Raw genomic sequence first — 13,410 nt, 5'->3', positions numbered from 1 at the left:
ATGCATAATGGTTATTCTCTCTTTTATAAAAATCAAATACATCATGAGCCTGCATTATTTTAAAAAGGAAATGAATGTATAGATTTTTGTGAGGACATAGATTTATTGCCCCCATTTAAATAATAATTTGTCTCTTCTGAAGAAAATGTTTTTCTTCAAAACAAAACATTTAACTCTTGACTGATTTGATAAAGTGTGGCTGTCAGGTTTTTTTTCTCTCTCTCAGTTTTCTATATGAATATTTTGATCACACCTCCAAGAGTGGTTTTACTAAAATAAAAACACACTTGGAAGACCTATTATTTTACTAATGATAGTAATATAACAGCTTGTAGTTTTATTGCGTTTTTATTTCATTACCTCAAGATATCAGCCAATTATATTTTTATTGGCATAACTATCTAGTTCTAAACATGAGTAACCTGGGATATAAAGACAATAAGTTACATGCCCAAATTCACAAGGAGTTGGAAAAGCCTGAACTCCTGAGTTTGGCAAATGCTTTTTCTATTTATTGAACTGTAACTCTCAGAAATAATTCCTTATTTTCATTTAATATTTATTAAGCACTCAAAATTGGGATTCAAAAATACAGTCTATAACAAATAGTTTGGCTGGAGGGCAAGTGTTTGAGGGGATGTGGAATAGTGGTATCAGATTGGAAAAGCAATAGAGAGCCATTGACTCTTCTTGAACAGTGGAGTACCATAATAAAGTATGTGGTACTGGATATTTAATCAGGCAGAAATAAATATGTTAGAAAAATGAATCAGACTAGAAGTCTAGATGGTATTTAATGATGGCCTATAGTAAAGTATTAAAAACTGAAGAGGAAGTGAATTTGAGAGCTGTTGTAGAAATAGATTTCTAGGAAATGGTGTCTAGGAACAGTACATTGAGGGTGAGAGTGGTCAAGATGATTCCTAAGTTTCATTCTTGAGTACCTAAAATGTTGGGAAAAAATAAGAGAGGCTTATTTGCCACTGGTCTTTTTACGTTGCCACACTTTGCCACATTTTCCAGTAAGACCTGTTAAATATGGCTATCAGACTTATTCTCAGTATGCTTCTGAGTTTCTATCCTTTGTATAATTGTAGTGCTTCAGACCTTAACATGTAATTAATTGAGTTCTGATTATGAATGGCCATTTGCCTGCAATGAGAAAGCATGTGTGTGAAACAAATAAAAAATGCGTATATCTGGAGATTCTTTAACATTGCTCTTCGTTCCTTGGGAAAGTGCTACAAGGTGTAATCCAGGTGTGCAGACCTGGAATGCTTACAAATACCAACATTTGTTTATTTTCTTTTACTCTACTGGGTCTGTAGAACTTTGTTTAGAAGGATGAATTGAAAATCCAAAGACATCTGGAAGAAAAGACACTAAAAACACATTTTCTAATCATCTGAAAATTGTCATCACTTAGAACATTACCAGAACAGCCACAAGAAAATTCCACTTTGCATTGTTTTAATTAGGCACAAATAAGATTCTGTATTCTGTGATACAAAGGCTGATTCATACCATGCAACTTCCTGTAATTTTCAAGCCTGGTGGAAATGGTACCTTTACTTTTCCATCTTTTGTTAAATGTTTGTGTACTGAGTCTCAGCAAACTAGAAGTGAGACATGGCATCTCAAAACTATGGGATAGTGTTAAATACAGGAAGAATGTAATTCCTCTTCTGTGTGTACACTATGCAGTATTCAGAATGGGTGAGGTTCTCTTTATTTTCGTCTTGAAAAACTGATTTTTAAGTTTGCTTGTTGTTTTCGTCATCTTTCTTAATATTGATTAACACCCAGTGAATCACAAGGGAAAATTAATGCTGAGTATTTAACGTTTTAGCTAGAAATTCTTGTGCTGCTGAATTACGATTCCTCAGTTGCTATGCACTGTTAATTCATTTTCATTCTTTAACATTGCTCTTAGTTCCTTGGGAAAGAGCTACAAGAAAATAGGAATTTCCTCTCAGCATTACCCCTCTGGCAGTGTGTTTCAGCCTAATTCCCCGCTGGCACTCTGTTCCGGTTACTACCTCTTCTCCTTATTAGCAGTTTGCGTTCTGTTCATCTACCAAAAGGGGGGATTCCAGACAGACGAGGAAACAGCCTTGAAACACTGTACTGCAGGCATGTTCGGTTATTCCCCCATTGTGCCGTCTGGAAATCAGGGAGCGCCTCTCTGGTGATGAATCCGAATGAGCTGCTGAAGACGCCACACCAGTGTGTGTGCCTGCACAGGCATTTTCTCTCCCCTCCCCCGCTGCTTCCCTTTCCCAAGCCCCCCTCTCCCTGTTTTCCCTCCTACTCCTTTATCCCCTCCCTCTGTGTGTCGGTTCTGCAGTAAACCCGGCTGAGGCACATTCCTGCTTTGCAAGGCTTTCTGTTAAGGATGTTTTGTGGCTTTTGTTTGGATTGCAGCATGCAGAATTACAGGTAATGCTCTGAAATTGAGCTAGACAGATAAATTCTGTTGAAATGTTTCAAAGAGGCAAGATATTACACAGGAATCAAGAAAATAAGTTATTTTAGCTAATTTTATTCATGGTAATTATGGTAAAATGTTTTCAGAAATGCAATAAGCAGATTATCTTTTCTCCCCCAAAAGGCTCCAGTGAAAGGAAAATGGGGGTAGATTGATCTGACTGCCATTGATTTTGTTTTATGTTGATCATGAAAGCTTGCTGTTGCTGCGCCTCCTCTAGAGTGAGGACTGATTAGTTATGTGGGGTGCTACTGAGGGTAGTACTGGGTGGAGTGGGATGGAGTGAGAGGGATGATACCAGCCTAAACTAGCCAGATTCTTTGATTTTTGTATTGGTATGCAAAATATAAAATGCTCTCTCCTTTTCTTCTATCAGCTGTTCAGAGGAGACTCATTACAACTCCTGCTGAAGCTCCTAATTTTCTTCCCTTCTCTTCTGCCCCTACCCCATACCCTCACTGACCTGAAGACATTGTACCCAGAATTTGCCTTACTCTCCTGGCACTATGTGTACCGTAAACCTGATACTATGGCCGCATCTGGGACTGGCCAGACTGCTGCTGCTGGCTCTCCCTATTCCAAGGACTTAAAGGGTGACTGCACTGCAGGCAATGCATCAGAGCAGCAGCATCGCGAGCCTGGGGACTGAGGCTCCTTGGGCATTATTACAAACACACAGAGCTGACCGCAATGACAGCAGCTGCTCCTTTGAACTGTTGGCAGTGGCCAAGCGGCAGCATGAAGTGAGAGATCACTCGTGAGCTCAAGATGAACTCCACCTCGGATGGTAATCAGAGCAGCCACCCTTTTTGCCTCTTGGCATTTGGCTATTTGGAAACTGTTGATCTTTGCCTTTTGGAAGTGTTGATTATTGTGTTTCTAACTGTATTGATTATTTCTGGCAACATTATTGTGATTTTTGTATTTCACTGTGCACCTTTGTTGAACCACCACACTACAAGTTATTTTATCCAGACTATGGCGTATGCTGACCTCTTGGTTGGGGTCAGCTGCCTGGTTCCTTCTTTATCACTCCTCCACTACCCGCTTCCAGTAGAGGAGTCCTTGACTTGCCAGGTGTTTGGTTTTATAGTATCAGTTCTGAAGAGTGTCTCCATGACCTCTCTGGCCTGTATCAGCATCGATAGATATATTGCCATCACTAAACCTTTAATCTATAACACCCTGGTTACACCCTGGAGACTACGCCTGTGTATTTTCCTGATTTGGCTGTATTCCACCCTGGTCTTTCTGCCTTCCTTTTTCCACTGGGGGAAACCTGGATATCATGGAGATGTGTTTCAGTGGTGTGCGGAGTCCTGGCACACCGACCCCTACTTCACCCTGTTCATCGTGATGATGTTATATGCCCCAGCAGCCCTCATTGTGTGCTTCACCTATTTCAACATCTTCCGCATCTGCCAACAGCACACAAAGGAAATCAGCGAAAGGCAAGCTCGGTTCAGCAGCCAGAGCGGGGAGACTGGGGAGGTGCAGGCCTGTCCTGACAAGCGGTATGCCATGGTCCTGTTCCGGATTACTAGTGTGTTTTACATCCTCTGGTTGCCGTACATCATCTACTTCTTGTTGGAGAGCTCCACTGGCCACAGCAACCGCTTCGCATCCTTCTTGACCACCTGGCTTGCTATTAGTAACAGTTTCTGCAACTGTGTCATTTATAGTCTCTCCAACAGTGTCTTCCAAAGGGGACTAAAGCGCCTCTCAGGGGCCATGTGTACTTCTTGTGCAAGTCAGGTCATAGCTAAGGACCCTTACACAGTTAGGAGCAAAGGCCCTCTTAATGGATGCCATGTCTGAAGTGGTTCATATTGGGTCATTGTGTGTGTGTGTGTGTGTCGGGAGGGGTGTCCTTTTTCTCTCTCTGTATTCCTTGTTCACTAGAAAATCTGGGACAAAATCATTTGACTCTAAGCAATAGGAAACAAATGATCCATCCAAAAAAACCTAAGTTTGCAGAAATGATTTTTTTCACAAAGTGCTTTTAAATCAGAAGAATCAGGACTGTGAAGATAAATTGCTCTTGGTTCCAGGTTTTGTAATGCATGGCGATGACGACAGTTCTCAGATTTAAGATGAATAAAGTCGAATCTCACACCTCTCCCTCCGGCTGGCATGACTGAAGCTGGCTGTGAAGCGCGTCAGCATTTTAAAAAGTCTTTGTTTTTATGTTGCTTTTCTGGGTTCTTTCCGATTGTTTGGGCTTCATATGCAATTGATTTATATAACAGGGAATATTAAAATATACTAATTCATTAACAGGATTTTAAAGTTTTGTTTATGTATGCCAAAGTGTAACACTGCAAGTTTCAGTACTGTCACTTAGAAATCCAGATGTTTGTCTTCCTCTCCTGAGAGCATTCTCAGTACAGTGAATTATGTGAACACGTAAATACTAACTTGAGAATTCTGCAGTGAGCCGTGTCGCTGAATGCAGTGAAATACTAGACAGTTTGTGGAGAACTGAAACGTGGCTACTTTTCGTGCCATGCTTTGTGGAGATCTAAAGAAATGTGTGCATAGAAAGGGATTCTGTTGCAGTATTTTTGCCTGTGCCTTTGTGTATGTGTGTACGGAGAATGTTTGAATTCAGTTAGATTTCATCTTTACAGTAAAATGTACATTTAACTAGTTTGTTTTTAAAATAGAAGGGGATTAATTGAGATGTTCTCTTTGTGATTAAATGGAATCAACTAATAAAATAGCAACTAATTCTTTTTCAAAGCATTCTTTTAGTTAGTGTAAAGGAACCCACTTTTGTATAAGAGGAGAAATTCTGATTTATGTCTCTTTTATTGTTCTCTTTTGGGATACAGTTCTTTCCTTAATAGCCTTTTTTTCCCTTTTTAAACCAAAGTACTAGCAAAATCTATAGGATTTTATTCTATAGAATTATTGAGAATCCTGTGCATTTGTATGTAGTAGTGATGTTTTGTTCTTAAGTGATTATCTTTAGACAAGAGGTTTATTTTCTAAGAGGATAAAAGGATTTCCCAGCAGCTCCAGGCATGAGAGTATTTCCCCTCCGTTTTACTAGTTTTAATGTTTTGGAAGTATTCAGGGGACTTACGTGCCTTTGGCTAGCAGTTGTCATCTGAATGTGACAGTGATGTTCAGTAAGATGGGAGATGGAGGAACCCAAGGGATGTGGGTGAAAGTAGATTTTTTAATCCAAGAAAGGATATGGGTATTTATAAAGTAGGCAGATATGCTTTGGTTTTCCTTCATGATATGAGGAAACTTCCTACCCCTTTTAAAATAGAGGGCAGTTGTATGATTTTAGGTTTTAGATATCGATTTGATTTTAACTTCAAATGTGTTCTGTTAAAACTTTTTTATTTTAGGTGATTGAGTAATCTATAAAGTTTAAACTTGAGATTCTGAGTACTTCCCCTAAACTTGCTTGCTCTTCATATTTAGTATTAAAAATTTTGATTCTAAGTTGTTTCAAAATTTAGAATTCATATTCAAATTACAAGTTAAGTTAGCAATGTCTTTAAATTGCCATGTCAAGTGGAAAACCTTTTCTGTTGTGTTCTGAAAAACAGTTGTACACATTTCTTCTTTAAGCAGCACAGTTCTAAAAAAACTTTTTTTTTTTTCATGTATGCTGGGGAATGTAACCTGTTCAAATTTGCACTGTTTGCTTGAGAATTTTTAGTTACGCAGATATGGGAATTTTAAAGATTTGATTTTTGTAGAAAATTGATGTTAAATCAGTAGATTTTACTTTTGGGGTGGCTGAGAGCCTTTTAATCTTTCCCTCCAATAGGGTTCCATTTTGTGAGAATGGAAAAGAGAAAATTTCTGTTTAATTTCCTGGAAATGGCTAGTCATGCTGGTCTTTTAGTGACTGGAATGACAGCTCAGAATAAGAACTTTTGTTAATAGATTTTTGCATTTTTGTTTTAATACCAAATTTAGATGTTATTAGAGAGTGGTGGTTTTTTACATTAGAAATGTTATCACTGTCTCAGTCTAAAACTAAAGTAGAAACTAAGTAGATTGAGTAATTTAAAGAAAAATAAAGCTCCCAAACCCCTCACCGACTGACACTTGCTTAAAGTCAGATTTTTTCCAGTTTACCTTTTCTTCATTGGACTATCTGTATAAACTCTAAGGTTTCTTCTTCCAGGTGTCAGTTCTATTCCCACGTTCATTGTCTATATTGCTTTTTTATTTTTATTTTCCCATGAGTATGTGTGTATGTTGGGGAAAGGGGACATGCTTGAATACACTCATACAGTCTTCTGTGGCTGGGGGCAGTTTTTGTGTGATACGTTTGGAGAGTTTATATTTAAGTAATCTTTTCCTCCTGCCATATTTAATGCATCATTTGATGACGTTTGGGTTAAATACCAATCTAACTAGTTCAGAATGAGAAAAAAGTATATTTTTAGACTCAGTTACCTTGGGCTTTGGCAAGACAGCATGTTTAACTTTATATGGTATATGACTGATATCAGAGAGGCAGCATGAGCTTTTGGTGATTGTGTTGAAATTATTACATAGTATATTTTAAAATAAGATCATACTAATTGTTGTATTTGTAAATTAGTTGTGTGGTTTTTATAGAGTGATTTATTTCAGTGGAAGTATATTTTTTCCCTTAGAGCAGAAAAGCAATTACAAAAGAACAAGTGCTCCACTGTGATGAAAGAACTGCCTTACGCCAGAATGGATATTTGAATTTTTCGTGGGCCTATCGAATCACCCTAAGTTCCATTTTGGAAAGGGCTTTCTTTAGGGTTTACTGCTGGATAAATTCCTTTTTGAGCCTTTTACAGTGGCGTTTCCTTTTTACTTGAATAATATTCACAGTGTTTTAAGGATTGGAAAAACTTGAATTTTTGTGCTATAAATGCTTTGTCCACCTCTTTGAACTTGAAGATAAAGCAACAAGGTCGTATGCTCTCAGATAATAGAGTGGTTTTTGAGAGCTTTCTAATAAGCTTTTCAGGTTTGATTTAAAAGTCTGCACAGTGGTTTTGTAGGAAATGTTTTAATTTCACTATGTGTTTTTGTATCATAAAAGATTTATTAAATAAATTATTGGCAAACTAAAACTTATTGTTATATGAGCAGATTTTGGGAAGTTTAAGGATGGGGGAATTGTGGCACTATGAGAGTTGTTAAAATGCTTCATTAAAATCAGTCTGTGTGTTGATTTTTGCATAATTTTTCCATTTTAGGTTGAAAAACTAAATATTATATATTAACTATACATATTATTAATATATTTTGCAAACCCTGGGAATATTCTAGACCATTTTTATGGCTGTAAATAAGTCATTTGGCTTTTCTTCAGAATTTGAGACAAAAAGCATCATAATATGGCTTAAAATGAACTTTGAACTGAGAATCAGAAAATCTGGGTTACTGTTATTAATTCGTTTTTTACTCCACTTTTTTTTTTTTAATGTCTTTATTGATTTTAGAGAGTGGAAGGAAGGAGAGAAAGAGATAGAAACATCAATGACAGAGAGAGTCATTGATCGGCTGCCCCCTGCACGCCCCCTACTGGGGATCGAGCCCACAACCCAGGATTGTGCCCTGACCAGGAATCGAACTATGATCGATCCTAGGTTGGTGCTCAACCACTGAGCCACACTGGCCGGGCTTTCCTTCACTTTTAATATTAACAGTCGGCCAGAGACCACTGGTCTTTTGAGGAAATCTTACATAAAGTACAGAGCCCAGAACAAAAGAAATTAGGGGAAATAGAAACAGTGCAAGTCACAGAAGACAACTTCAAAAAAAAATTCAACTAACATTTTCAGAGCTTTTGCATCCATTAAAAGAGACTAGGATGGCATAAAAAACAAAGATAATGACAAAGAGCACTTGAGATTTAAAGTACAATCACGCTATTTAAAAATCACAAAAGTTGGGAGATAAAATTGAAGTGGTCCAGATAGCGAAACAAAAGACAGTAGACAGAAAGCAAGACAAATTAGAGGCTCAATCAAGGAGGCTCAATATCTAACTAGCATGATTTTTAGAAACAGAAGAGAGAAAAAGAAAGGAAATTCTCAAAGAAGAATCACAAGAACCGAAGAATATGAGTTTTCACAATGAAAAGGACCAGCTTAATGTAATAAAAAGACTTTGGTGGCAAATCATAAAATTTCAGAACACTGGTTATAAAGAAAAATCCTAAAAGCGTCTTGGTGTGGAGTCGGGATGAGGGAGAGAAACATATTTAGTCACAGGGGTCTGAAGAGCATTGGACTTTCACCTCAAAGGAGGACAGCAGTGAGGAATAACTTCAAAATTGTGCACAGTGTTTTCACTTAGAGTTTCAAACTTTTCATTAAAGTGTGAGAGTAAAATAAATCCATTTTGAGATACACAGGGTCTCAGAATATTTACCTGCCTTACATACTTTCTCAGAAAGTTACTGAAGTGCATGCTTCCCCAGAATGAGAGACGAAATCAAGAAGATATGGAAGCCAGGATACCAGGACTATTCCAACACAGGAGAGAGGTGAAGAGACTTCCCACAGTGACAGGGAAGGAAAGCCCGAGGAAGTCAGGTGTGCAGCAGTCCTAGAAAGCACCTAGTCCACATGGGAGCAGACAGAGGGAGGGCACTAGGAGTTATATCTTTCGTAAAAAATAATTGGGAGGAATTTACAATCTGTCAGGTTTGTAGGGGAAGAATTGGGGCTGTAAGACCTTTTTGATTCCAAACCCACTATGTCACTATGCCTCATAGGTATATGTTTTGATCTTTTTAGATTTTAAAACTTTGTTTTTTGCCAAGAGAAGACAGGCATAGGAATACAAAGTACTGTGTGGTATTTGTAGGTAAGGAGATGTGTGTTAGATTGATTTCCTTAGAAAGCAGTTTATGAAGTGGGCTAAGCTCTGGGTAAGTAGGATTCTGTAGTCTTATCTCCCCCTACTGCTTGAATGAGATTGACATAAATTATCCAGCTGGACAGGATTAAGGAAATCCAAAGGATTAATAGACAAAAGACCTAATAAAGTGACCTATAATTATCAAACAATATATAACATGAGAAAGCCCTTTGCAAAGTACAAAAGCACATACTTATGTTAAATTACCATGATACTTAACATGGTAGTCACTTAATGAAAGATTTACTTACTGGTTTTGTTACCAAAGATTGTATTGGTTTGAACAAAATACAGAAGTAAAGTCTTTTCAAAGTAAAACTTTAAATTCTGTTTACTAGCTTTCAACAAATACTTGTTGAATAAGACAGTATTTTGGGTAGAAAGCAAAAGTTATAGTATTGAATAGTATGATTTATTTCTGAAATTTCTTCCAGAAAGGCATGGGAAATCCCCACTGCCAAAGCCGTTTATTTATAGCTAAACCAAAGAGAAGGATTTGTGGGTCTCTGTCTTCATTGACCCTTGGGGAGTAGAATCTGATTCAAAAGACTTTTTCATTTTTAAAAGTTCTCCTTCATGACACGATAGATGTAAGGATTAGAACCATTTCTACTTAGATTATGTTAACATCGTGTATTGTTAACATTATTGTACTGATGATGTGTGTTATACCCTACAGAGCACTGGAAATAAAGTTAAAAAAAAAATAGATCCTACTTCCGGTGGTTTATTGGGTAATCTCCGTCTATCTGAACTTCAGAAGGGTACTCATCTTTAAGTGAAGATGGCGCCAACATTGCAGGAATCAGTCCAAGATCAGGTGCTGGTACAGTTATAGTAAAGCTCTTGGCACTGTGCTTGGCCCTCGGGGAACATTCCTTCCATGTTATCTGGTGCTACTCTGTCTTCCTAGTAAGCAGGGCAGCTTGGATGAACCGGAGGTTTCAAGTTGAGGTACAACGGAGAGTAAGGTCAGAAGATAAACTGGGCCTCCCTAGTCTGGCATAAATGCTAAGGGCTTTGATTCTAATTAGGAACTGGAGATGGGCTTAAGATATTTGAGTATGTAAATGACAAATATAGAATCCCAAAGTGACATACCTAGAAGATCACTTAAAGGTCATAATATAGGCTCCCCTTTCACGGATGGGAAAAGAGAAACCCAGAATAGTGACAAAGTTCATTAGTCAAAGAACTGGGACTAGAATCCAGGTCTTATACCTCCCTTAGACTCAGTCATGCCACCGAAATAAGTCCAAAAGATTGTTCAACATTTGTCAAGTACTTAGAAAATGGGAGTTTCCAACAGGATTGGAAAAAAGAAAAGTGTTTAGATTTGGGTATATATTAAATAAAATAAGTAAAAATAGTCTTTCATTGGTACTTTAAATCAAATAAGTTTTGCAAAACCTTAGCTCTCTTGATCACTAGCACCCACCTCAGAAATGTTGCTAGGGGAAGTAAATATGAATGGATGGTTCTAGAATGGCTTCATTGGTGTTGGTAGTATTTGTACTGCTGGTGAGATTAGCGGGTGAAGTTTTTGCTTAAATAAAATTTAAGATAACTGCTTGTCCAGTGCCTTTTAAAGTAGCTTCTTCTCAAGAATTTTGAATAGAAAAACATAAGAATTGAACACCAGGAGGACTTTTACTACATAGATAGTAAGAGAATTTGGTTGGTATTATACTTAGGTGCTGATAGTGTTTAAGTTATTGTTAATAGAAAAAGATCTAAGTAACTACAGCTTGATACATTAATGATGAAATAAGGTCGCTTTTAAATCTGTGTTTCTTGATCATTGTTTCTTAAGATTAGTTCTTTAGTAGAAAAATTAAAATCTCACACTTGATTTTTCTTATATATTGGGGCTCAAGGAAACATAACTTGAGAGCTGTGTGAAAGCTGTATAAAAATATGTAATGGAAATAAAGGTTGAAACCTGGAACATATCCCTGTAGTCTGTGGATATGTATATGAACACAGACCTCTTACAGAATTCTAAATGCAATTCAACAGTACACTGCTGAAGATGTTTGTGACCGATAACATTTAAACACAGGTTCTTATTTTTATGTTTTGTTAACTGTTATATGAACAAGGAACTCTACATTATAAAGCCATATTTTAATATATCTAGCCATTTAGAGTTGCTATATATTTTTGCTACTTAATAAGTACACTTAAATTTGACTTAAGACTTATTTTCAGAAGAAACTAACTTTTAAAAATAAAACTGAGTATCTTAAGCATTATAAAACAAACATTTTCTTAAAAATCATAATTTGATTTATTTGGCTATATAAAAATATAACGTGAGGGATGTGGGTCTTGATTGTGTGTGTGGTATATTATGAGAGTAATTTTGAGAAGTTTTCATTTTTAGCACATAATGCTTCATAAAATCTTTAAGCAGATATGTCAAACAATACCATCTGTATTAAGCTGTACTAAGAGCATTTAATATGCAACTTTGCTCAATAATATAAAACTACAACTGAAATAAGTATTTGAATATCATTACAGTTATCAGAAACATTTGTTTGGAATGTGACTTAGCATGTAATAATTTTGTGGCTTCTAATTTAACTGACTTATAAATTACCTCCCCTACTACCTTTTAACTCAAAATGATACTTTCTGTGTTCACTTTTGTCAGGTAGCAGTTCTTGAGTATTTCCTGCTCCTTGGCCTCTCCCTGGCGGATTTCTGTGCAGGCAAATCAGCAGTAGCAAAGCAGGAAAAGGTTGGCCGTGCAGTTAGCATTATGCCTTATCTATACATGATTTGGGACAGTTTTGCCCAACATTGAATAATTTTCCTGTGGGAAACTTGAGCCCTAAAAGGAAATGAACATAGCTAAAAGGCTGCATATCACATGGGACTTGGACTTATTTTTAGAATGGCACTATCATGCCATATTTGGATTGAAACAATGTGATAGCAGTACATTATTTTATTAAAGAGCTATTTTTTCCTGAAGTCCTCTGATTTTCTATTACATTTGTATGCTATAGATTTAACATACTAAGTATGTAACTGTTCAGCTGATATAGTGCTCAAGTATGTATTAAAATTAGAGGCACTGGTTTGGCAAACTTTTCTAGAGCCTGCTTTCAGAGTCTGTTTTCTGTAATAAAGATGCTTTGGCAGTTCGTTCATTACATAGTTGTCATGCTTGGGGTGAGTTGTTTTCTCTATTGGAAGGCAAAAAGAGAGTAAATAAGAATTAATACCAGTGGGGGTTGGTATAGTTATATGATTGTCTTGAAATGGAAGAGCTCTTTACTAAGTGAGGCAATGATAATAGAAAAACCTAAATGGATTTTTGCCTCTGAAAAATGATTTTTTTGAAAAAGAGACTCAATAAAGGTAATTTATACTGAGCTCTACAGTGTTCTGTTTAACATGGCTTATAGGTTAAAAAAACACTTATTGAAGGATTTATATTTTGTGTCAGTTTTTCTGTTGCCTGATTTATCTTCTTTAGAATTTCATTTGCATAAGATAAATTATGATGTTGGTAAAATACAATGGATTTCTGAATTACATGCTATCTAGAATTGCAGATCCCCAACAGGGCACTAAGTCCCAAACATGGGAAAATCTGCCAAACACATTTTGTCCCTTGGCTTCTCTCCCAAGGTTGAAAATATGCCAACATCATAAATGTCAAGTATAATGGGATAGAGTCACCACTGATGTACAAGACCTCGTGCTACCTGCTTTCCATGGAGTATCTCATTTGCTTCTCAAACTCTGAGGAAGAAACCATAGCATTGATTTTACAGAGAAGGATATTAAAGCTCAGACTGGTTAAGAGACATGTCCAAGATCACACAAAGTGGGGGAGGCTGTATTCAGAAGCAGAACTGCCTGACCCCAGTGTCAGAATTCTGTTTGTTACATTTTGTGATCTCGGTAGAGCACCCAAATTCTGTCTTCTCCGTTCTTTGTCAAAAGTCCAACTCCAGTCTTCACATAGTTGTGGCCAGGTTCCGAAATGCCTTCAAGTTACTTCCATGTTTATGGAAATCTAG

General features: G+C 36.9%; 2 protein-coding genes across 2 annotated transcripts in view; both read left to right on the top strand.

Annotated features, from left to right (window-relative positions):
- Positions 1–13,410, top strand: part of RABGAP1 (RAB GTPase activating protein 1) — a 118,516-nt gene that overhangs the window by 60,953 nt on the left and 44,153 nt on the right. The gene's annotated exons all lie outside the window — the stretch shown is intronic.
- On the top strand, positions 2,628–7,562 carry GPR21 (G protein-coupled receptor 21). Its single transcript, XM_081151945.1, has one exon. The coding sequence runs from the start codon at positions 3,257–3,259 to the stop codon at positions 4,304–4,306; it is 1,050 nt and encodes a 349-aa protein (XP_081008071.1). The 5' UTR covers positions 2,628–3,256; the 3' UTR covers positions 4,307–7,562.

This window comes from Miniopterus schreibersii, assembly GCF_964146895.1.
Source record: "Miniopterus schreibersii genome assembly, chromosome: 11".
In the NCBI taxonomy this organism is placed as follows: Eukaryota; Metazoa; Chordata; class Mammalia; order Chiroptera; family Miniopteridae; genus Miniopterus; species Miniopterus schreibersii.
The sequence above is the reverse complement of the archived record's forward strand: the minus strand, read 5'-3'. Positions and strand labels throughout refer to the sequence as shown.

Excerpts from the sequence above, each read along its gene's own strand:
- GPR21 (XM_081151945.1), top strand. The coding sequence starts at position 3,257 with ATGAACTCCACCTCGGATGGTAATCAGAGCAGCCACCCTTTTTGCCTC.